This window comes from Bos javanicus, chromosome 10 (genome assembly GCF_032452875.1).
Source record: "Bos javanicus breed banteng chromosome 10, ARS-OSU_banteng_1.0, whole genome shotgun sequence".
Classification (NCBI taxonomy): domain Eukaryota; kingdom Metazoa; phylum Chordata; class Mammalia; order Artiodactyla; family Bovidae; genus Bos; species Bos javanicus.
The window spans coordinates 64,343,712-64,365,462 of NC_083877.1; the positions used below are offsets into that span (position 1 = coordinate 64,343,712).

The following is a 21,751-nucleotide window of genomic DNA, read 5'->3' on the forward strand; positions in this document are numbered from 1 at the left end:
CAAGGTTCAATCCCTGGGTTGGGAAGATCCCCTGGAAAAGGAAATGGCAACCCACTCCACTATTCTTGCCTGGAGAATCCCATAGATGGAGGAGCCTGGAAGACTACAGTCTATGGGGTTGCAGGGAGGCGGACAGGACTGAGCAACTTCACTTCTTTACCACTAGCACTACCTGGGAAGCCTGTGATGTACATAACTCACCTTTAAATGCTTTAGGGAAAATATATTACATTACATTATATTTATATAGAGAGAGAGAAGCAGTGAAGGCAATGATAAAACAATGGGGTAAAACTCTGCAACAAGTGAATCTAGGTAAAGGCTATATACAGTTTTCTTTCTACTATTTTTATTTTTGCAACTTCTCTAAGTTTAAGATTATTTCCAAATGAAAGTTTTTTAAAATTATGACCTTGAGTCATTAGCAGCATTTTAAATGATAGTCACTACACACCAACAACACAAGAGAAGACTCTACACATAGACATCACCATACGGTCAACACCGAAATCAGAGTGATTATATTCTTTGCAGCCAAAGATGGAGAAAACAAGACCGGGAGCTGACTGTAGGTCAGATCATGAACTCCTTATTGCCAAATTCAGACTTAAATTGAAGAAAGTAGGGAAAACCACTAGACCATTCAGGTGTGACCTAAATCAAATCCCTTATGATTATACAGTGGAAGTGAGAAATAGATTTAAGGGACTAGATCTGACAGACAGAGTGCCTGATGAACTATGGACGGAGGTTCGTGACATTCATTGTACAGGAGACAGGGATCAAGACCATCCCCATGGAAAAGAAATGCAAAAAAGCAAAATGGCTGTCTGGGGAGGCCTTACAAATAGCTGTGAAAAGAAGAGAAGCGAAAAGCAAAGGAGAAAAGCAAAGATATAAGCATCTGAATGCAGAGTTCCAAAGAATATCAAGGAGAGATAAAAAAGCCTTCCTCAGCGATCAATGCAAAGAAATAGAGGAAAACAACAGAATGGGAAAGACTAGAGATCTCTTTAAGAAAATTAGAGATACCAAGGGAACATTTCATGCAAAGGTGAGCTCGATAAAGGACAGAAACGGTATGGACCTAACAGAAGCAGAAGATATTAAGAAGAGGTGGCAAGAATACAAAGAAGAACTGTACAAAAAAACTTCACGACCCAGATAATCACGATGGTGTGATCACTCACCTAGAGCCAGACATCCTGGAATGTGAAGTCAAGTGGGCCTTAGAAAGCATCACTACGAACAAAGCTAGTGGAGGTGATAGCATTCCAGTTGAGCTATTCCAAATCCTGAAAGATGATGCTGTGGAAGTGCTGCACTCAATATGCCAGCAAATTTGGAAAACTCAGCAGTGGCCACAGGACTGGAAAATGTCAGTTTTCATTCCAATCCCAAGGAAAGGCAATGCCAAAGAATGCTCAAACTACTGCACAATTGCACTCACCTCACACGCTAGTAAAGTAATGTTCAAAATTCTCCAAGCCAGGCTTCAGCAATATGTAAACCATGAACTTCCAGATGTTCAAGCTGGTTTTAGAAAAGGCAGAGGAACCAGAGATCAAATTGTCAACATCTGCTGGATCATCGAGAAAGCAACAGAGTTCCAGAAAAACATCTATTTATGCTTTATTGACTATGCCAAAGCCTTTGACTGTGTGGATCACAATAAACTGTGGAAAATTCTGAAAGAGATGGGAATATCAGATCACCTGACCTGCATCTTGAGAAATATGTATGCAGGTCAGGAAGCAACAGTTAGAACTGGAATGGAACAACAGACTGGTTCCAAATAGGAAAAGGAGTACGTCAAGGCTGTATATTGTCACTGTGCTTATTTAACTTATATGCAGAGTACATCATGAGGAATGTTGGGCTGGAAGAAGCACAAGCTGGAATCAAGACTGCTGGGAGAAATATCAATAACCTCAGATATGCAGATGACACCACCCTTCTAGCAGAAAGTGAAGAGGAACTAAAGAGCCTTTTGATGAAAGTGAAAGAGGAGAGTGAAAACGTTGGCTTAAAGCTCAACATTCAAAAAACTAAGATCATGGCATCTGGTCCCATCACTTCATAGGAAATAGATGGGGAAACAGTGGAAACAGTGTCAGACTTTATTTTGGGGGGGGCTCCAAAATCACTGCAGATGGTGACTGCAGCCATGAAATTAAAAGATGCTTACTCCTTGGAAGGAAAGTTATGACCAACCTAAATAGCATATTCAAAAGCAGAGACATTACTTTGCCAACAAAGGTCCGTCTAGTCAAGGCTATGGTTTTTCCAGTGGTCATGTATGAATGTGAGAGTTGGACTGTGAAGAAAGCTGAATGCCGAAGAGTTGATGCTTTTGAACTGTGGTGTTGGAGAAGACTCTTGAGAGTCCCTTGGACTGCAAGGAGATCCAACCAGTCCATTCTGAAGGAGATCAGTCCTGGGTGTTCATTGGAAGGACTGATGTTGAAGCTGAAACTCCAATACTTTGGCCACCTCATGCAAAGAGATGACTCATTGGAAAAGACCCTGATGCTGGGAGGGATTGGGGGCAGGAGGAGAAGGGGACGACAGAGGATGAGATGGCTGGATGGCATCACCGACTCCACGGACATGAGTCTGAGTGAACTCCGGGTGTTGGTGATGGACAGGGAGGACTGGTGTGCTGCGATTCATGGGGTCACAAAGAGTCAGACACGACTGAGCAAATGAACTGAACTGAACTGAACTGACATACCATTTAAGAATGGAAAGATATAGGCAATACATTTTAGAGAGAGCTTCCAATAAAAAGCTTAAACTGTGAAGTTCTGATGTTTAGAAAATTAATCTTTGGCTCACTTCAAAATTTCCATTTATGGAATCCTTCATTCCTCTAAAAAGGCTGGATGAATGAAATGTGACTGTGTACTGTTTCCTCACTGCTAACAGCTCTTGCCAAAATGATATAAACAAATGATGCTTCTCTGCATCTTCTCTGGATGCCTTTACATCTTGTTCTTAATGTACTATTCCCACTTCACAGAAGAAACAGATGCACAGAAGCCAAGCCCACTTACAAAGACTAGATCTCTCCAAGTAGGATGTGGCTCTGCCAGATCTTTCAAGGATTTGTAAGCATTTCCTTTGATGCACAGGTATGAGATGTTTAAAGACATCCTCTTTCACAGGTAAAAGATATCCATCATTCCTGAACTACCCACAAGCAGGCCTGGCTGTCAAAAACCATAAATGGAGACAATCACTATATCCTGCACTTAAGAAGCCCTTCCTGAACTCTAGGCAACTAAAGTTGTGAAATGTTTCTGGCTGCCTCAAATGACTCCGTGCCAAAAATACAGACACAAAACAGGATAAAAATTCACTTGGTACCAGTATATGAAGGCTTCTCTGGTGGCCCAGTGGTAAAGAATCTGCCTGCCAAGTAGGAGATGTGGGTTTGATCCCTGGGTCGGGATGATCCACTGCAGAAGGAAATGACAACCCACTCCAGTACTCTTGCCTGGAAAATCCCATGGACAGAGAAGCCTGGTGAACCACAGTGCATGTGTCACAAAGAGTCAGACACGACTGAGAGACTAACAACAACAGTAGATGAACCCTCCTCATCTCCCATGGACACAACCTCTTATCTCTTCGTCTTCCCCATTTGGCTCCACCTTTTCCCATCACAACCTTAAGATGCTCATTGTAACCAGCCTCCCAAGCACAGGACAATGATGGACAAAAAAGTGGGGCCCTCAGTGTTGCCTGCGTCCATGGCACTGCTCAGCTGACAGCTTTGCCTCCACACTCACTGAAATCACTTGGGTCTCTCCAGGTTTGTCCAGATTCTCAAAAACAGCCTCTTGCTTATCAGCTCGGACTTCAATGAGATTTTGCTTGTAGTTAACGGTGAGGGCCCTCTCCTGGATAATCTTCTGTAGGGCATCTGCATACTTCTTGACCCCAAAAATGGCTCCAAGAGAAGTGTTGAAAATGATATTGGCCTTGGGTCGCTTTCCAGTCTGAAAAAAAGAAAAACATAGAAACAATCAACATCAAAGCATTTACTCCAACCACCCTTTTTTTTTAACCTAGACAAGCCTTAAAACCCTCCAGAGACCTCATCAGCTTTCTCCATCACTATGCACTGGTGGGATGAGGTGTGGATCACAGCCTCCTCCTCCTTTAATCTTCCATCAATGACATAGCACCTCAGTCCAACTTGATTCAGGGGCTGAGGTGGACCCTGTTCAGTGAGGTCCAGAGATGAAAGTCAGGTCCAAGGGAACATATACCTGAATTGTTTATTCATGTGTTCATTTGTTAATTCACTCAGTAAACATTTAATGAGGTCCTAGAGTTGACCAGGTACTATTCTAAGTGCTCCACATTCGCTGGATCATAGAAAACACAAGAGAGTTCCAGAAAAACACCTACTTCTGCTTTATTGACTATGCCAAAGCCTTTCTTCAAGAGATGGGAATACCTGACCACCTTTACCTGCCTCCTAAGAAATCTGTATCCAGGTCAAAAAGCAACAGTTAGAACCGGACATGGAACAACAGACTGGTTCCAAATTGGGAAAGGAGTACATCAGGGCTGTATATTATCACCCTGCTTATTTAACTTATATGCAGAGTACATCAAGAGAAATGCCAGCCTGGATGAAGCACAAGATGGAATCAAGATTGCTGGGAGAAATATCAATAACCTCAGATACACAGATGACACCACCCTTGTGGCAGAAAGTGAAGAGGAACTAAAAAGCCTCTTGATGAAAGTCAAAGAGGAGAGTAAAAAAGCTGGCTTAAAACTCAACATTCAAAAAACAAAGATCATGGCACCCAGTCTCATCACTTCATTGCAAATAGATGGGGAAACAATGGAAACAGTGGCTGACTTTATTTTTCTGGGCTCCAAAATCACTGCAGATGGTGATTGCAGTCATGAAATTAAAGGATGCTTATTCCTTGGAAGAAAAGCTATGACCAACTGAGACAGCATATTAAAAAGCAGAGACATTACTTTGCCAACAAAGATCCCTCTAGTCAAAGCTATGGTTTTCCAGTGGTCATGTGCAGATATGAGAGGTGGACCATAAAGAAGGCTGAGTGCCGAAGAACTGATGCTTTTGAACTGTGGTGTTGGGAAAGACTCTTGAGAGTCCCTTGGACTGCAAGGAGATCAAACCAGTCAATCCTAAAAGAAATCAGTCCTGAATATTCATTGGAAGTACTGATGCTAAAGCTGAAGCTTTGGCCCCATGATGTGAAAAACTGACTCATTTGAAAAGAACCTGATGCTGGGAAAGATTGAAGGCAGGAGGAGAAGGGGACGACAGAGGATGAGATGGTTGGATGGCATCACCGGCTCAATGGATATGAGTTTGAGCAAGCTCTGGGAGTTGGTGATGGATAGGGAGGACCAGCATGCTGCAGTCCATGAGGTAGCAAAGAGTTGGACATGACTGAGTGACTGAACTGATAGTATGATTATAACCATGTTAAAAAATAGGGAAAACAATGGAAGTACATATCAAATTGATAACAGTAGCTATACCAAAGCAATTGGATTATGAATGACATCTTTCTTCTATTTTGCAAACTTTCAGTTACATAATTTTATACATGTGAAATAAAAAATAAAAATTGATGCTTTCCAATTGTGGTGCTGAAAAAGACTCTCAAGAGTCCCTTGGACAGCAAGGAGATCAAACCAGTCAATCTTAAAAGAAATCAACCCTGAAAATTTACTGGAAGGACTGAGGCTGACGCTGAAGCTCCAATACTTTGGAGAAGTGAGCAGCAGAGGAAGAGATGGTCAGAGAGCATCATTTACTCCATGGATATGAATTTGAGCAAACTCCAGGAGATAGTGGAGGACAGGGAAGCCTGGTGTGCTGCAGTCCATGGGGTTGCAGAGTCGGACACGACTTAGTGACTGAACTACTAAATTTAGAAACAAAAATGGTATTTTGACATGGATAAAAATAATATCACTTCTTCCCTCCTTGCCCATCCCTGGAAAGGAAGCATACCTTCCTGAAATAGGCTTCTGATAAGTACATGATCTTCTGCGGGGCCCCGGCGCACTTCACTGGAGTGTTAGGGAAGGTAAAGATGGCATTGCCCTCCTTGAAGTCCTGCAGAGCTTTCCATGTCTTCTCCACTGTCCTCACTGAGTAATTGGACCCTATTTTGGGATGGGCAAAACCTTCAGGGAGGCCTTTGATCTGCAACAAAGCACACAAAGAAATTATTATTTAACAAAAGTGAAAATGGAATCTGTGTTTAGAATCCTTCTTGGCTGTCATTTCTACCACCTCTCATGTATTTCAGCACAATTTTGAGCCTCCTGGACTCACACACAGTGGTGCTAGCAGGTGAGTGAGGGGTCTGCTAATCCCAGAGCTGTGGGGCCTGCAGTCATCTGCCAAAGTGGAGAATGGGCAAGGCTGAAGGGAAACCCTGGGCCTCTGTGGCCTGGAGACCAGAATTTGAACCTCTCTTCCCATCATCAGAGTGAGGACAAGAAGCCAGCCTTACTTCCTTTTTGGAGAACAAGTTTTCTTATTAGGAGGGAGAAGAACAACAGGCAGAACCAAGAGCCACACTATCAGCAATAACAAAATTAAATTACCCTGTATAAGGTTGGACCAGGCCAAGCGCTTAATAAAAGCAGCAAAGGCAGGAAATTAAAAGCATGGACTTGAGAACCTACAGACTCCAGTTTGAGTCCTAGCTCTTCCATTTACAAGCACTGTGATCCCCAGTAAATGGCCCAGTAAATCAGGTAGTGGGTCTCAAGTGTGGTCCCCAAAATAGCACCACATGGGAACTTGTTATAAATACAGATTACCAGACCCTAGCTCAAACTCACTGGATCAGAAACTCAGAGACAAGCCCAGAAATCTGTTTTAACAGGCCCTCCAGGTAATTCTGATGCTCACTGAAACGCTTATGTTCATCATCTGTGATATGGGGATAAAAGTAACTGCTCTGTAGGATTGCTGGCAAGAATAAAGAGACCACGGTATAAGACGACTAGAAAAATGGCACATGTATGGTACATGCTCTGTACACGTCAGCATATTCCTGTCAGGAAGATTAACTGGGTCCTTCTCTTAAATGTGAGAAGGTTCATATAACACAATGGAGATGGGAATGAGTGAGTTAAGAGACTCAAGGATGATCAGAGAACCATCAAAAACAGTCTCAAGATGAGCAGTCTTTCAAAACCTCTCCAGGCTGAAGGGCACCCACTCGTGACTCATGGAATCACCCAACACCTATTCCTCAAGTCTCAGGGAAAGAGTCCTGTGGTCTCCTCCATTACATGTTAACAGCCAAGTATTCCTCTGATTGTTAACCATATCTTCTGCTACAGTTTAAGTAGCTGTAATATTAGCAGTCTCAACAACAGTAACCACTTACTATTATAAAATCACCCTGCATTTTAATGTTTCTGCCGTCTCACGTCTATGTTAATATTCACTCCACTCACTACAGCCCCTCTGAGGGAGGGGATGGAATATTACTGACCCACAGACAAAGATGAGGAAACAAGGTTGAGAGACCTACCTAGACTCTTATACAACTAGATACTGAGGCCCCGCCCACTGCCTGCGGCCCTTCCCACAGGACCTCCCTGCTTTCCAGCTCCCAAAGCAAAACTCAGGACCCAGGAGATATATAGCCAATCTGTCTTCATCATATTTCTCTAGTCTGAAGAAGCCGTTATCAAGGAAAACGGTGCCATAAAGTAGTAACCAAGTTCCTTTCAAGGAGAGTTGTTCCTAAAGGGCAGTTTATGACACCACTGAATCCAAGGTGCTTCCCTGGGAACCCAGAAGCAGAAGGAGCAGGAAAGTCTAAGAAAGAGATGAGATCTGACCCCCACTCTGTGGGGAGCTGTGGACCATCCTACCACACTGAGAAGACCAGAGAGCAGGACATGGCACTGCAGAGATTCACCGGGAGCTAGTGGGGGAAGAGGCAGAGGCAGCTGGTCAGAGAGAAGCTGCGCACATTCAACAAAACCCAGATCAGAGATCAGTCCTTCTGGAGGCCCAACAGCATCCTGCCCCCGAGATCCACACACCTTGGCATCCTCATCAAAGCCATCTTTCCTTTGTTTACACTAACCTGGGTAGTTTTCTAGTATCTCCAAGACTGCTAAGTAACACAGTAGCCCTGGAAACATTACTCATATCCTCTTAGCCTCGGTTTATCTATCAAAGAGAAGATAAAAAATTTCTACCTCGCAAGCAGTCATGAGGAATCAATATTAGATTCTTAGCATAGTCTCTGGCACATGGTAGAGACTCCATGATAACAGCTCCTTTTAAATATTATTGTTTCTTGGTTTACTGCAAGAGGGTGCAAGCACTCTCAGCACTGGTGTATTCAGACAGTTCTCACACAGCGAGCCATCAGGGTGCCATGACCATAGAGATAGGCTACCTTTGTTAAGTCGACGCTGGTGGACCTTTTGAAGAGGCATGGACTTCCCAGAAACTATCACTGGCACCTTTCTCCATAGAGTCCTCCATGGTTTACTGTTTATATGAGGCTCATGACCCACGGCACCAAACTCATCACAACCTCCACACTAATCCATGGCTTGTTTAAACCTTCACAGACCAGGTCCCATGTCATTCCTTCTATTTCCTACACTGGGCATGTCCCTATTCTGGTTTTTAATCCAGAAACACACATCAAACACCCTGCGGATGCAACTCAGATGAGGCCCTCATCTAAACCACTTGCCTGAAATTTCTGACCTGGTTATCACAATGCTTTATGTGCTTCAACTACTTATTCATATTCCCCAAGAAGCTTCTGGAAATCATAATTACTAACTCACTCTATTATGCTTTAGGAAAATAAATTTGAATCTCACAAACTGTCAGAGGGCATCTGGCTCCCTAGCTCACTGAAAAGTGAGGTCTAAGGAACTGCTGGGGCAGCATTTATATTGTGTCAGTCACTTTTTACCAAAAACCCAGCCTCTATACAACAAAACTTAGACATCCCTTCAGCGCCTGATAAGCTAACTGCCAGTATTCTACCCTTAAAGTCTGCTTAAGAATTCACAATCTAAATCTTACTTTCAAAGGAAATACAACCAACTCAGTCCTACAGAGAAAGGTAGTTTTCTTGTAAGTGTGGGAAAGGCTGCTGTTTTCTAAGAATTACCATCAGGCCCTGGATATGTTGAACTCTGATTAAAGCCTAAAGCTAGAACATATCATGATCACTGACAGAATCTTAGAGAAGACTTTCTTAAAACCATAAAAAGGCTGCTGAGAAATAAAACTGAAAGAGGATTTCTTAATACTCTTTCTTGTTCAAATGAGTATAAAACAACTAAATGCAGTTTTGATCATAGCATAAGTAGGCCAATATAACATACTTATGTACACATGCTCAGTTGTGTCTGACTCTTTGTGACCCCCATGGACTGTAGCCCACCAGTCTCCTCCGTCCATATCATTTTCCAGGCAAGAACACTGGAACAGGTTGCCATTTCCTACTCCAGGTGATCTTCCTAACCCAGGAATCAAACCCATATCTCATGCATCTTCCACACTGGCAGTGGATTCTTTACCACTGAGCCACCTGGGAAGCCCATGACATAGTAATAGAAGTAGCTTAAAACAGTACGTTCTCAGACTTCCTGGTGGCACAGTAGATGGGAATCCACCTGCCAATGTAGGAGACATGGGTTTGATCCTTGGTCCGGAAAGATTCCACATACCACAGAGCAACTATCCCTGTGCACCACAACTATCAAGCCTGTGCTCTAGAGTCTGTGATCCACAACTACTGAAACCTGTGCACCCTAGAACCCATGCTCTGCAATAAGAGAAGCCACTGCGATGAGAAGCCCATGCGCTGCAACTGGAGAGTAGCCTCTGCTCATCATAACTAGAGAAAGCCGGTGCAAAAGCAACAAAGACCCAGCAGAGCCAAAAATAAATTAAAAAAAAATTTTAAGTACCTTCTCATAGTCCAGCTGGATTCCAAGAGCAATGATAAGATATTTGTAGGAGATCTGCAACACAAACAATGACATTTTAGACCAAGACCCAAAAAGTGGCAGCCCCAGAACTGACTCAGACCCCAGACATGAGTAGCCCCTACTGCGTCTCCATCTTGTCACATGATGACGTGGGGCTGCGGATGGTGGGCAGGCCAGCGGGCAGGGATGAACACTCCAGTGTGCCATTATGCCCACCTCTCTGCTGCCCGTTCTCTGCCGCCTCACATGTCAGTGCTTCACAAATATATAACACGCCTGGCTTCTGGGAGCTTGAGATACCTGTACTTTTACACAGTGGAGCACAACAGAAAAGAGACCACAGTTATTTGTGTTAACACTGTTTCATGCCATCATTGACTTGATGGATATGAGTTTGAGCAAGCTCTGGGAGTTGGTGATGGACAGGAAAGCCTGGCGTGCTACAGTCCATGGGGTCGCAAAGAGTCGGACATGACTGAGCAACTGAACTGACTGTTTCATGTTGAAGGCTGACAATCAACTTTCTTTAAAAGTTAACCTGTAAGTCCCACCTACAGGGTAATGTGTGAATCTCAGGCCAATCTGTCCTACTGGTATAGACTGGATCAACAGCATAACTGAGAAACTGCTCTTTTGAGGGACACTGAAAAAGATGTGATAGAACCTACCTGATCCTACTGAACGAGCTGTTTGGAATTTAAAACTCTTCTCTTTAAATATGGGCATTGTGCTCATCCATGCTGAGGGCAAAAGTATCCATACTTATTATGATGGAAATGTGGGTTCTGGATCAGGAGGAAGACAAACTGAAGTACAAAAATGTAAGCAAAAATGATATAAAGTAAAGGGACTTGCCTACAGAACTGGAGAACGACAGCAGTGAATGTGGGAGCCCAGCCTGTGGCCACAGGTGGTGACTGCCACAGCCTTGTAGAGAAGGCTGGATAGGTGAAGAGGTGGATGGTTGGTTTCAGTTGCTTGTGAAAAACACAAGTAGAGAAGCAGAGCGGCCAGCCTGGCAGATCACAGTGGAAGAGAGGGGCCTCCGAGACCTGAAAGAGCTTGGCTTGGGCTGGGGAGCCAAATTGAGCAAGTCGCTGAAGAGGTCCTGCCCTAGGAGACTCGGCTCCAAGGTCACCTCCACTGTGTGACCTGCCTATGACTCAGTCCCCCTCCCTGCTGGCCCCTCCCGGCAGCTCCCTCAGCACAGTGGACTGAATGCTTTTTAGCCCTTGTGTTATTCAGCAGCAATGTCCTCCTCACTACACTCAACACTCCTAGAGGATAAAGGTTATATCTTATTCCTTATAGTCCTAGAATCTAACACAAGACACTAAAGTGAGGAAGTCTGTAATATTTGTTGGATGAATGGATAGGTAGATGGTTGATTTCGGCTGCTTGTGAAAAATACAATCTATCAAAGTGGACAGATAATAGATACATCTTCAACTGTATGATTTGCCTACCCATAGAGACCGAGTGCCCTTAAATTCCTTGTTCTGTAGGAAAGTGTACCAGGCTCATTAAATGGTTGAGTGAACTCTTCAGGATGTAAGGTCAGAGATGGCATAGGATCTGGGGTTCCTGACCCACAGGTAAGACATGTGAGCACTGTAAAGAAAAGCTTTTGGTTTGTGCATGCATTGATGGTTCTATTAGAGCATAATATTGATTATTTTTATGGACTAATAATATACAAGCTTAAGATTATGGAAAAAATAAGGGAGAATAAATCCTAAAGTAGCAAAGTACACAAGAACACTTCATGTATTTTGAATGAGTTCAAGCTTCTAGGCCAGATGATCTAAACTCTAAGGAATTACAAAACCTTGTAAACAAAACTTCTGAGCAGTTTCAGAGAACAGTGCAGACCTTGCCAAAAGGCTAAATATGGACAAGTGTTTTGTAATTTTATATGAGGGGGTGGGCGGAGAAGGCAATGGCACCCCACTCCAGTACTTTTGCCTGGAAAATCCCATGAACGGAAGAGCCTGGTAGGCTGCAGTCCACGGGGTCGCTAGAGTTGGACACGACCGAGTGACTTCACTTTCACTTTTTACTTTCATGCATTGGAGAAGGCAATGGCAACCCACTCCAGTGTTCTTGCCTGGAGAATCCCAGGGACGGGGAAGCCTGGTGGGCTGCCGTCTATGGGGTCACACAGAGTCGGACACGACTGAAGCGACTTAGCAGCAGCAGCAGCAGCATGACGGGGTGGGAGAGGTAAATTATGACACTAATAATTTAGTAAACAAGATGTTTATGCACTTCAAAATTCCAGGCTCATCTAACAAAATGATGTCTCATAATAATTTAGAAAAAGAAGGGCATCAGCAAGTGTTTGCAGACTGCAAACCTGCTTCCCATCAGTCGGCAGTCAAGAACTCTGTGAGCAGAGTGGATACTCAATAAATATTTCCTTTTCCTTTTTTTTCCCATATACTCTTTTTTCCTTTTTTTTTTTTTTTTTAACTTTTTGGTTGCACCACACAGCATGTCAGATCTTAGTTTCCTGATTAAAGATCAAGCCCACACCCCCTGCAGTGGAGGCATGGAGTCTTAACCACTGGACCATTGGGTAAGTCCCTCATGTATTCTTTAAAAAGTAATAACAGCCAATTTCTTAAGCATTCACTTTGTACAAGGCACTGTCCTGAATATTTTATATGTTTTAATTCATTTAAGCCTCACAACAACCCAGTGAAGTAGGTATTAGTACCATTTTACAGATGAAGAAATTGAGGTACAACTTGATCACAAAGATTGACTCAACACCTTCTATGTGACAGATATTATGCTAAGTCCTGGAGACAGAACGCCGAACAAGAAAGGCCCAGTTCCTACCCCTCCAGGAATTCAGTCTAGTGGGCGAGACAGACGCCAACAGATAGCCACACAGACAATTACTAAACCACAGAGTGCTGGGATGGCAAGTCTAGAGGGAAGGCCATGTCTAAGATAAAGATGAGTAGGAGTTAGCTAGAGGAAGAGGTGGAAGCAGCCTGTGCACATGTACCAGGGAAGAAGGCGGCTGAGGCGTCTGAGGAGAGAAGAGGCCAGTGTGCTGGAGCAGGAACAAGGAATAGAACCAGGTTAAGTCTGGAGAAGGAGCAAGGATCCATGTACACACTGGGCCTGTGGAACACACTCCAAACAGACAGACCCCTGGGGCGGGAAGAATCGGAGACACACTGGGTCTGGACTGCAGCAGTGCCCTCGAATTGTGGACAGGATAGGAAAGTGTAAACAAATGATGGAAACGAGTACGTAAATTGTTTAATATTTTCAAAAGAATACTGATTGATTCATGTATGCTAGGAAAAAAGCTCTCTAGGGACATGTTAAAGAATTCAAACCTTGAACTTAAATGAACCCATCATGGATAAAGGCAAGGAAAAACTGCTAACTGGATGACAGAATCACAAATGTAAAAGATCCAGGCAAGCTGGGAGGATGAACCAGAAGCAAGAAGATGAGACATGATATGTAGATTTCTGATACTTGGCTATGGAATAGAAAGTGAAAAGTGAAAGCCGCTCAGTCATGTCCGACTTTTTGCAACCCCATGGACTATAGAGTCCATGGAATTCTCTAGGCCAGAATACTGGAGTGGGTAGCCTTTCCCTTCTCCAGGAGATTTTCCCAACCCAGGGACTGAACCCAGATCTCCCGCATTGCAGGCAGATTCTTTACCAGCTGAGCCACAAGGGAAGCCCTGGTTCTGGAATACTTTTGCTTAAAAAATCCTGGACAAAAGTCTCACCAGTTTATGTACCACCTTATTCCTTAGCGCTAACAAAGCACTGCAACTCTCCTAAGCGTCTAGACCAGAGTCTAAGCAGGGTTCAGAAGTGAGGGCGCCTCCCAGTACCTCTCATTCTCAAGAGGTGAGACAAGTTTATGTTCCTTAAGATACACACAAAGCCAATCACAGAGGTACTGAGCTACTCTTGCAGTGCAGAGGGGTCTGACTAGGAGGCAGGCACTGCTGTACCAAAGAGGTGATGTGTCTTCAAACATACAAGTCTGCTGGTCCCTTGAACTGGCAGCAGACTGGTGAGAAAAAGCAGCCCCAAAGCTCAATCCTGTGAACTGAAAACAGTCTTGTGTTTAATTCAGTCTGTTCTCCTGGAGATGTTGGGGAAAATAAGGAAGTTTATCAACATGGGAAAAACAATACATAAAGAATATAGAAATTTTTTAATTTAATGTAAATAAATGTATATTTATTTGTATATACATATACAAATATATTTATATTTATATATACATATATATTTGTATGTTTGTATATTTATATACATGCATATAAATATGTGTGTTTATATATTTGCATATTTATATATTTATATATACACACATATATATAAATATGTCTATATTTTAGGATGGGGGATGCCTGACTCGACAGTAGATCATGTGAATAAAAGGCCCATGGTCTCTAGGCCAGCATGAATCAACACTGAGAAATGTCACTGGCAAACGCTAGCTTGGGCTCTAGCCAGCTGTTGAAGAGAATGGTCCCAAACTATTCTGGGTTGTTCTGTAGCATTGGTTACTCTCCCAGACACCTACTGGGGCCATGGATCTCAGAGTACTAACAAGCCAGATGATGTCCAATGCAGGATAAAGAGGGTAGGAAGGGGATTGGAGCCCATGAGATCTGAGGAAAGTGGGGACAGGAGGAAAAGTCTACCTGAGAAGAAGACAGACACAGAATCTGAGAGCCACTTTCAAATAGCTGGAGGGTTTCTCCACTGAAAAGAAAGAAGACCTTCTCTCCCACACTACAGGAAGAATAAGGAATAAGAAAAGTACTATGGCCACTAACACCTTAGAGGCCAAAGACAAAACAGAAAAGACGTTACAGGAAGGTGGGTTCTGACTTATTAAAGAAAGAACTTTCATATAACCTGTCTGCCTAAAAAAATGAAAGAAGAGTGCTAACTTTCAGAGAAGTGGGACACGTAAATACTGCTGCTGCTGCTGCTGCTAAGTCGCTTCAGTCGTGTCCAACTCAGTGCGACCCCATAGACGGCAGCCCACCAGGCTCCTCTGTCCCTGGGATTCTCCAGGCAAGAACACTGGAGTGGGTTGCCATTTCTTTCTCCAATGCATGAAAGTGAAAAGTGAAAGGGAAGTCGCTGAGTTGTGTCCGACTCTTCACAACCCCATAGCCTACCAGGCTCCTCCGTCCTCTACCAGGCAAGAGTATTGGAGTGGGTTGCCATTTCCTTCTCTAACCCACTTTAAATTCAACCCCATGACCCCTGTGCCCAAGTCCAAGTAACTCAGCTCTATTTTTTAATTAACATTCATCACCTTCTAACACACTATATAACTTACTTATTACGATTATTGTTCATTGTATGTCTTCCTCCACTAGAATATAAAATCCTGAACAATAAAGATATTTGTCTGTTTTGGTTCACTTGTATATCCTTAAAACTGTATACACAGGTTATAATAATGCTTAATATAAATAAATACTGAGGGAGGAAGGAAGAAAGGACGAACAGAAGCTAGGCAGATAATCTTGATCAGGGTTCAGGGAAAGGCTACAAAAAATCTCTGTACTCCTTGAAATTTAATGCAAAATTAGGCACTTATATGCATTCTGTAGAGCAGGGTAAGGTCCTGCTTGGAAAGATCCATGACCTAAGGAAAGGCTGAGAATGCCTGCAGCCAATGGTCCCTGCTTAGAGCAAGAGGTTAGAGCTGAAAGATTTTCACCAACTCTGATTCTACAGTTCTGTGAAAATGCTGGAGTGCCCAGTTTGGAGGGATATGAATCAGGGTATTAAGGCCAATAACACCCTGAGGGCCCAAGAGCCACCAGACCCTGGGACAGGCTGGGGACAGCATGGCGGCTGTCCCGGGCTCAGCAGCAGATGAGGGAACAGGATGGCTTCTGAGCCTGTCTTCTCACCATCCTGCCCTCATCCCCTCAGTCAAACGCAGGGGCTGCAGCTGCTGAAAAGTTGGGATTGAAGTATGGTGGGGATGGGAGGAGACGTCTATGGTGCTGAGCAATTGTGACCCTCAAGCTGCAGCAGCAGCAATTCTTAGCCCTAACACCAACCGCAGTCACACGGCAGAGCACCCACTAGTGTGACCGAGACGGATACTCTCCAACATCCCCTTCCTCTGCAGGGCCATCTGTCAGGTGGAGAGGCCTACTGCTTCAAAGGAAAAAGGAGGGAGGTACCTGGTATTTTAACACAGAGCAATAGTGTCTGTTCAATAAGAATTCAGGTACATGATACTGTAGTAAGCAACAGGGCAAACTGGTTTTCAACGAATGCTTGTCTTCATTGTTCATTTATTAATTCAGCTTCACTCAGTCCTTCCATCTATCCCGTCCTCCTTTCCCCACACCCATCCCATCTCACACAGTATTCAGCACACACACACACACACACACACACACAGAGATACCCCACCCTCTCAACACGAAGCTGTCCATTTTGATACAATGTGCATTCACTTAAACCCTCAGGTTAACAAAAGCCAAAGGACTCCAGTGGTTACCTTCTTGTCATCATCTGTGTGGATGCAGTTCTTGTCTGGATTCAGATCAACCACCCTAGCTTTGATCCACTCCACACCAGATGGAATCACATTTGCTGTGGGACGGCCAGATGAGGATAATGGTTTGGCACCAGCACCCACCAGGGTCCAGATGGGCTGGTAGAAATGTGTCTAAAAAACAAAGTATTTGGAGATTCATTACAAGGTGAGACTGATCAAAAGAGTCATAGCTAAAGGTACATGAGCTAGACTCTCCCAATTCCTCCCTCCTGACCCTTGAAGCATCACAGAGAAGTCTTCAAAAGGTTAGTCTTCCCCCACCAACTCCACTGGTGTTTCCTACTATGTTAAATTCTGAAGGGCAGTTACCCTAAATTCACTTTAAGCAATAGATAATACAGTGGTCACTAAAGATAGTTTATGATTTTTTTTGCTGATCTTGGCTGAATTCTTTTGTAGGTAAGATAGCTCAGATGGTAAAGACTCTGTCTGCAATGCAGGGGACCTTGATTAGATCCCTGGGTCAGGAAGATCCCCTGCAGAAGGGAATAGCAACCCACTTCAGTATTCTTACCTATAGAATTCCATGGACAGACCATGGTGTCACAAAGAGTCGGACACGACTGAACGACTAACATAAAGTAGATCTGGTGTTTAACATGTACATGCTATATTCGTTGAATTAGTCACTAAGTCACATCCAAATCTTTGCAACCCTGTGGACTGTAGCCAGCCAGGCTCCTCTGTCCATGCAATTCTTCAGGCAAGAATACTGGAATGGGTTGCCATTTCCTTCTTCACTGGATCTTCCAGGGATCAAACCTGCATCTTATGCATTTGCAGGTGTATTCTTTACCACTGAGCCACCTGGAAAGCCCACATGCTATATAAACAAGCATACATACATACACGGGCTTCCCAGGTGGGGCTAGTGGTAAAGCACCTGCCTGCCAGTGCAGGAGACATAAGAGATATGGGTTCGATCCCTGGGTTGGGATGATCACCTGGAGCAGAGCATGGCAACCCACTCCAGTGTTCTTGCCTGGAGAATCCCATGGACAGAGGAGCATGGCAGGCTACAGTCCATGGGGTCACAGAGTCAGACTCAAGTGAAGTGACCTAGCGCTTAGCATGTACACACACATATTATGAGTCCATTAAAGAAAAATTAAGTCCAGAAGGCTAAATGTGGTTACTCAGAAGTTTGTGAGGTGAGTCTGAAAAGTTTTCTGCCACTTTGGGGATGCTCAGAACTTTATTAACTTCCCCCTGTGTTTCCCAAGCCCATGAGGAGGACAGCAGATATCCCCAGTCAGTCCTTGGAGTCCCTCTTCTCCTTTCTCAGAGGTTTTTACACCCAAAGCCAGGAGGCATCAGATCGTACCCCCCGATACCCAAACTTTCAGTATTTTCTGGAGTTCTCTTGCTTTAGATGGTCCACTCTTGATCTCAGTTAGTTGTGAAAGTCCTAGACTCAGGGTCAAAGGGCAGATTGGTTTAATGGCCTCTGAGAATTACCATGTATTCATGGAGCAGACTGGAGGACCAAGAGATCTCAACATTATCAAAACGCCTCAAACTGGCCGGACAGAATTGCCAACAGCCCCAGAGAGTGAAGAGGACATAGGACCAGCTTTGCAATCTCCCTACAGCCATAACGCATAGGATCAAACGGGGGCAGAGGTCACCAGCTGTGAGAGCTCAATGATGTGAAGTCCATCTTGAACAGAAAAGGGAATGAAAATACAAGCTCGGATCATTTTTTTAGACTGCCAACAAGCATGAGCTCCAGCAATCCCTAAACCAGACACAGAAAGGAAAGTACCAAATACCTGAGCCACTGGCAGCTCCTCTCAGAAGCCCTGTCATGCACATCCTCACGGAGCAAGGCAGACTCCATCCTGGTCTCTTGAATTGTGTCCAGTGCCTCAGAGGAGCCTGTCGCATTGCAAAGAGCAGCCCCACGGAGACCTTCCGTGGGATAACTACAATCCACCAGAGGCCACCTAATACAGCTCTCAAACCACTGTCATTTTAAATGTTGTCCCTGAATTAAAGTCACTTTAAAAAGGAAATTGGGGCTTCCCTGGTGGCTCAGTGGTAAAGAATCCACCTGTCAATATAGGATACACAGGTTGGTATCCCACATGCCTTGGAGCAACTAAGCCTATGAGCCGTAACTACTGAGTCCATGTGCCACAACTACTGAAGCCTGAGCACCCTAGAGCCTGCGCTCTGCAATAAGAGAAGTCACGGCCGTGAGAAGCCCTTGCACTGCAACTAGAGAGTAGCCCCACTCACCGCAACTAGAGAAAGCCAGGGTGCAGCAACAAAGACCCAGCGCAGCCAAAGCTAAATAAATAAAATTTTTAAAAATAATTTTTTAAAAGGTGGGGAGAGCTGAAACTTAAACTTAGCTCTTCTATTTAAAAAGGGGGGAAATTGACAGAGAGCGCCCTACCATCTCCCCACAGATCACAGCATACCAATCAGAGAATACAGCAAAGCCCTGGGCAGCCTCATATGGTACAGGGAAGACTTGCTGAAAAGAAGTGTGCCTTTCTTGCCCCACCCTCTCCACTAAACAGGCATCAGGTCCATTTTGATTTTACCTCCCAAAGATACAACTCCTCACTGGTGCATGTCTGGTTCCTTAGGAAATATTAGGCAAACCATCAAAAATCTTGACTATTCTTCTGAAGCTCTGCTGCTGCTGCTAAGTCACTTAAGTCGTGTCCGACTCTGTGCAACCCCATAGACGGCAGCCCACCAGGCTGCCCCGTCCCTGGGATTCTCCAAGCAAGAATACTGGAGTGGGTTGCCATTTCCTTCTCCAATGCATGAAAGTGAAAAGTGAAAGTGAAGTTGCTGCAGCCTACCAGGCTCCTCTGTCCATGGGATTTTCTGGGCAACAGTACTGGAGTGGGTTTCTGAAGCTCTGGACAACCTCAAAATGTTAGTGCCTTACAAACACTTCCCAACTTGCCTTTTGGTGTCTGCTACCTTTTTGTTTCATAACCTGTTTATAATCCCTTACACTTAAATTTCTCAGACTTACTGACACCTTTTCAGAGTCCTCCCCACCCATCAACTCATCATCTTTTCTCCAGACTGAAACAGGGAAAGGAAAGTGCAACGACCACCAATTTTCCTCTGGACATGAGATTGAAGGTAGAGGGTGATGTGAATTGAACTGTCTCTCTTCAAAATATATGCTGACATCCAAACCCTGGGACCTGTGATCGTGACCTTATTTGGAAATAGGGTCTTTACAGATGTAATCAATTTAAGATGAGGTCATACTGGATTAGGGCACGCCCAGGGGGCCCTAGTGGTAAAGAGCCTGCCTGCCAGGAGATGTAAGAGACATAGGTTCGATCCCTGGATCCAGAAGATCCCCTGGAGGAGAGCACAGCAACCCACTCCAATATTCTTGCCTGGCAAGACCCATGGACAGAGGAGTCTGGTAGGCTACAGTCCATAGGGTCACAAAGAGTCAGACATGACTGAAATGACTTAGCATGCATACATACTAGATTAGAGTGTCCTCAACTCTCTAATGTTTATCCATTGGATTGTCTCTAAAATCTAATCCAATGACTGATGTCCTTGTAGAAAGGTCTTGTGCTGACACTAGTGGCACACACAGAAGACTGAAGTGATGCACGACAAGCCAAGGAACACCAAGGACTGTCCACAACCACAGAAGCTAGAACAGAGGCATGGGACAGCCTCCCCTTGCCCTGAACAGCCTTCAGAGGAACCATGGCCCAGCTAACAGCTTGGTTTTGCACTTCCAGCCTCCAGAACTGTGAGAGGATAAAGTATCTGTTTTAAGCCACACTGTTTATGGTCATTTGTTATGGCACTTCTAAGAAACTAACACAGAGGAGATCATAAGAAGCCAAGAGATCTGTCCTTGCTCTCTCCCTCCCCCCACCTTCTCCCAATCCTTTTGGACGACCTGCTTTTTATGCCCAGAAAGAGAAGCATGAACCTGGGAACATGGAGGCCCAGGGCATGACAGTCATCCCCACCTCAGCCCCTAACCCGCACGTGCCTGTGCACAACACACATACACACACACACACACACACTCATAAGGGGGAGATTTACCTCGCTGGGCTCAACGATGGCCACGTTCTCCGCGCCCACTTTCCTCTTCATGCGGGCGGCCATGCTGATCCCACCACTGCCCCCACCCAGCACCAGCACCTCATAGTAGCTCTTGGCTGAGAGGCTGGCCCCTGTGTGCAGCTGCAGGGGGCTGGCCTGCTGAGAGCCCAGCCTGAGGAAGCAGGCGAAGAGCCGGACACGGGAGCAGGACACCACAGAGGCCAGCAATGTCATCTTCAGGCCGGGTCAGGCTACAAAGGAACAGAGAAGATTCCGAATAAGGCAAGAGCCACTATGAGACTGAAGCATTTTCTTTTAGGGAGGAAGGGGAGACTGGCATCTGGCCGGCTCCAGCTGGTTCCCACCATTTCAAGGCCACCCTCCCACCTGGCCATGATCAAGAGCTTCTTGAGAATGCTCCACCAGCTAAGCTTTCCATTTCTCCCTCTCCTCCTTCCTTCAGGACATCGCAGGCTTTGTTTGAACCAGGTAAACCTCACCTTTTAAGTTCTCTCTCATAACGTGCCTGTCCCCATCCTTGTCCATCCCTAAAACAAGGGCATCATCTAAGGTAACCCACTGTCACCCTCTTCTCTCTGGCACATTCTTCAACTCTTTCTTTGGCTTTTTGGTCCATCAGAGATGTATGAGTCTACAATTCCTTGCCACCTGAGACCTTGCTGAAAACAGAGAGTTCAGCAAGAAACCCACCTTCTACAGCTCAGGGTTCAGGTCACAGAAATCAGAGCCTCGGTCCCACTCAGAAGTACCTGGATCTGCTGTGCCAGAGACATGCAATTTAATCAGATCACTGGCTATACATGAGCAAAGGCCCTCCACACCTTTGGAAATGTCAACCACATGATTAAAAAGCCATAAAAGGAGCCCTTCCCTAGTATCATAAAGCTATATTTTGTGTAAAGAATCTGCATATCCTTCTGACAAGTCTTTTATTATATCCAATTCAGTAAAAATCTCCCCTTGATAGGTTTTCTAAGAGATGTACTTCACCTTTCTGCTCCAGCAGTTGGTGCTTTGGCAGTGAAGAAATGAAGGCTACTCAGAAACTGGCCTTGACTTCATCCCATCCCCAGATAGG

General features: G+C 44.6%; 1 protein-coding gene across 2 annotated transcripts in view; it reads right to left on the reverse strand.

Annotated features, from left to right (window-relative positions):
- The window catches only part of SQOR (sulfide quinone oxidoreductase), a 53,804-nt gene that overhangs the window by 10,880 nt on the left and 21,173 nt on the right, over positions 1-21,751 (reverse strand). For both annotated transcript variants that reach the window (XM_061428875.1, XM_061428876.1), the window contains exons 2-6: positions 20,653-20,903; positions 16,537-16,707; positions 9,985-10,038; positions 6,020-6,214; positions 3,795-4,004 (exon numbers count right to left, since the gene is read on the reverse strand). In XM_061428875.1, coding sequence (XP_061284859.1) covers positions 3,795-4,004; positions 6,020-6,214; positions 9,985-10,038; positions 16,537-16,707; positions 20,653-20,886 — 864 coding nt within the window. In that variant the 5' untranslated portion in view covers positions 20,887-20,903. The remainder of the gene's footprint in view (positions 1-3,794; positions 4,005-6,019; positions 6,215-9,984; positions 10,039-16,536; positions 16,708-20,652; positions 20,904-21,751) is intronic.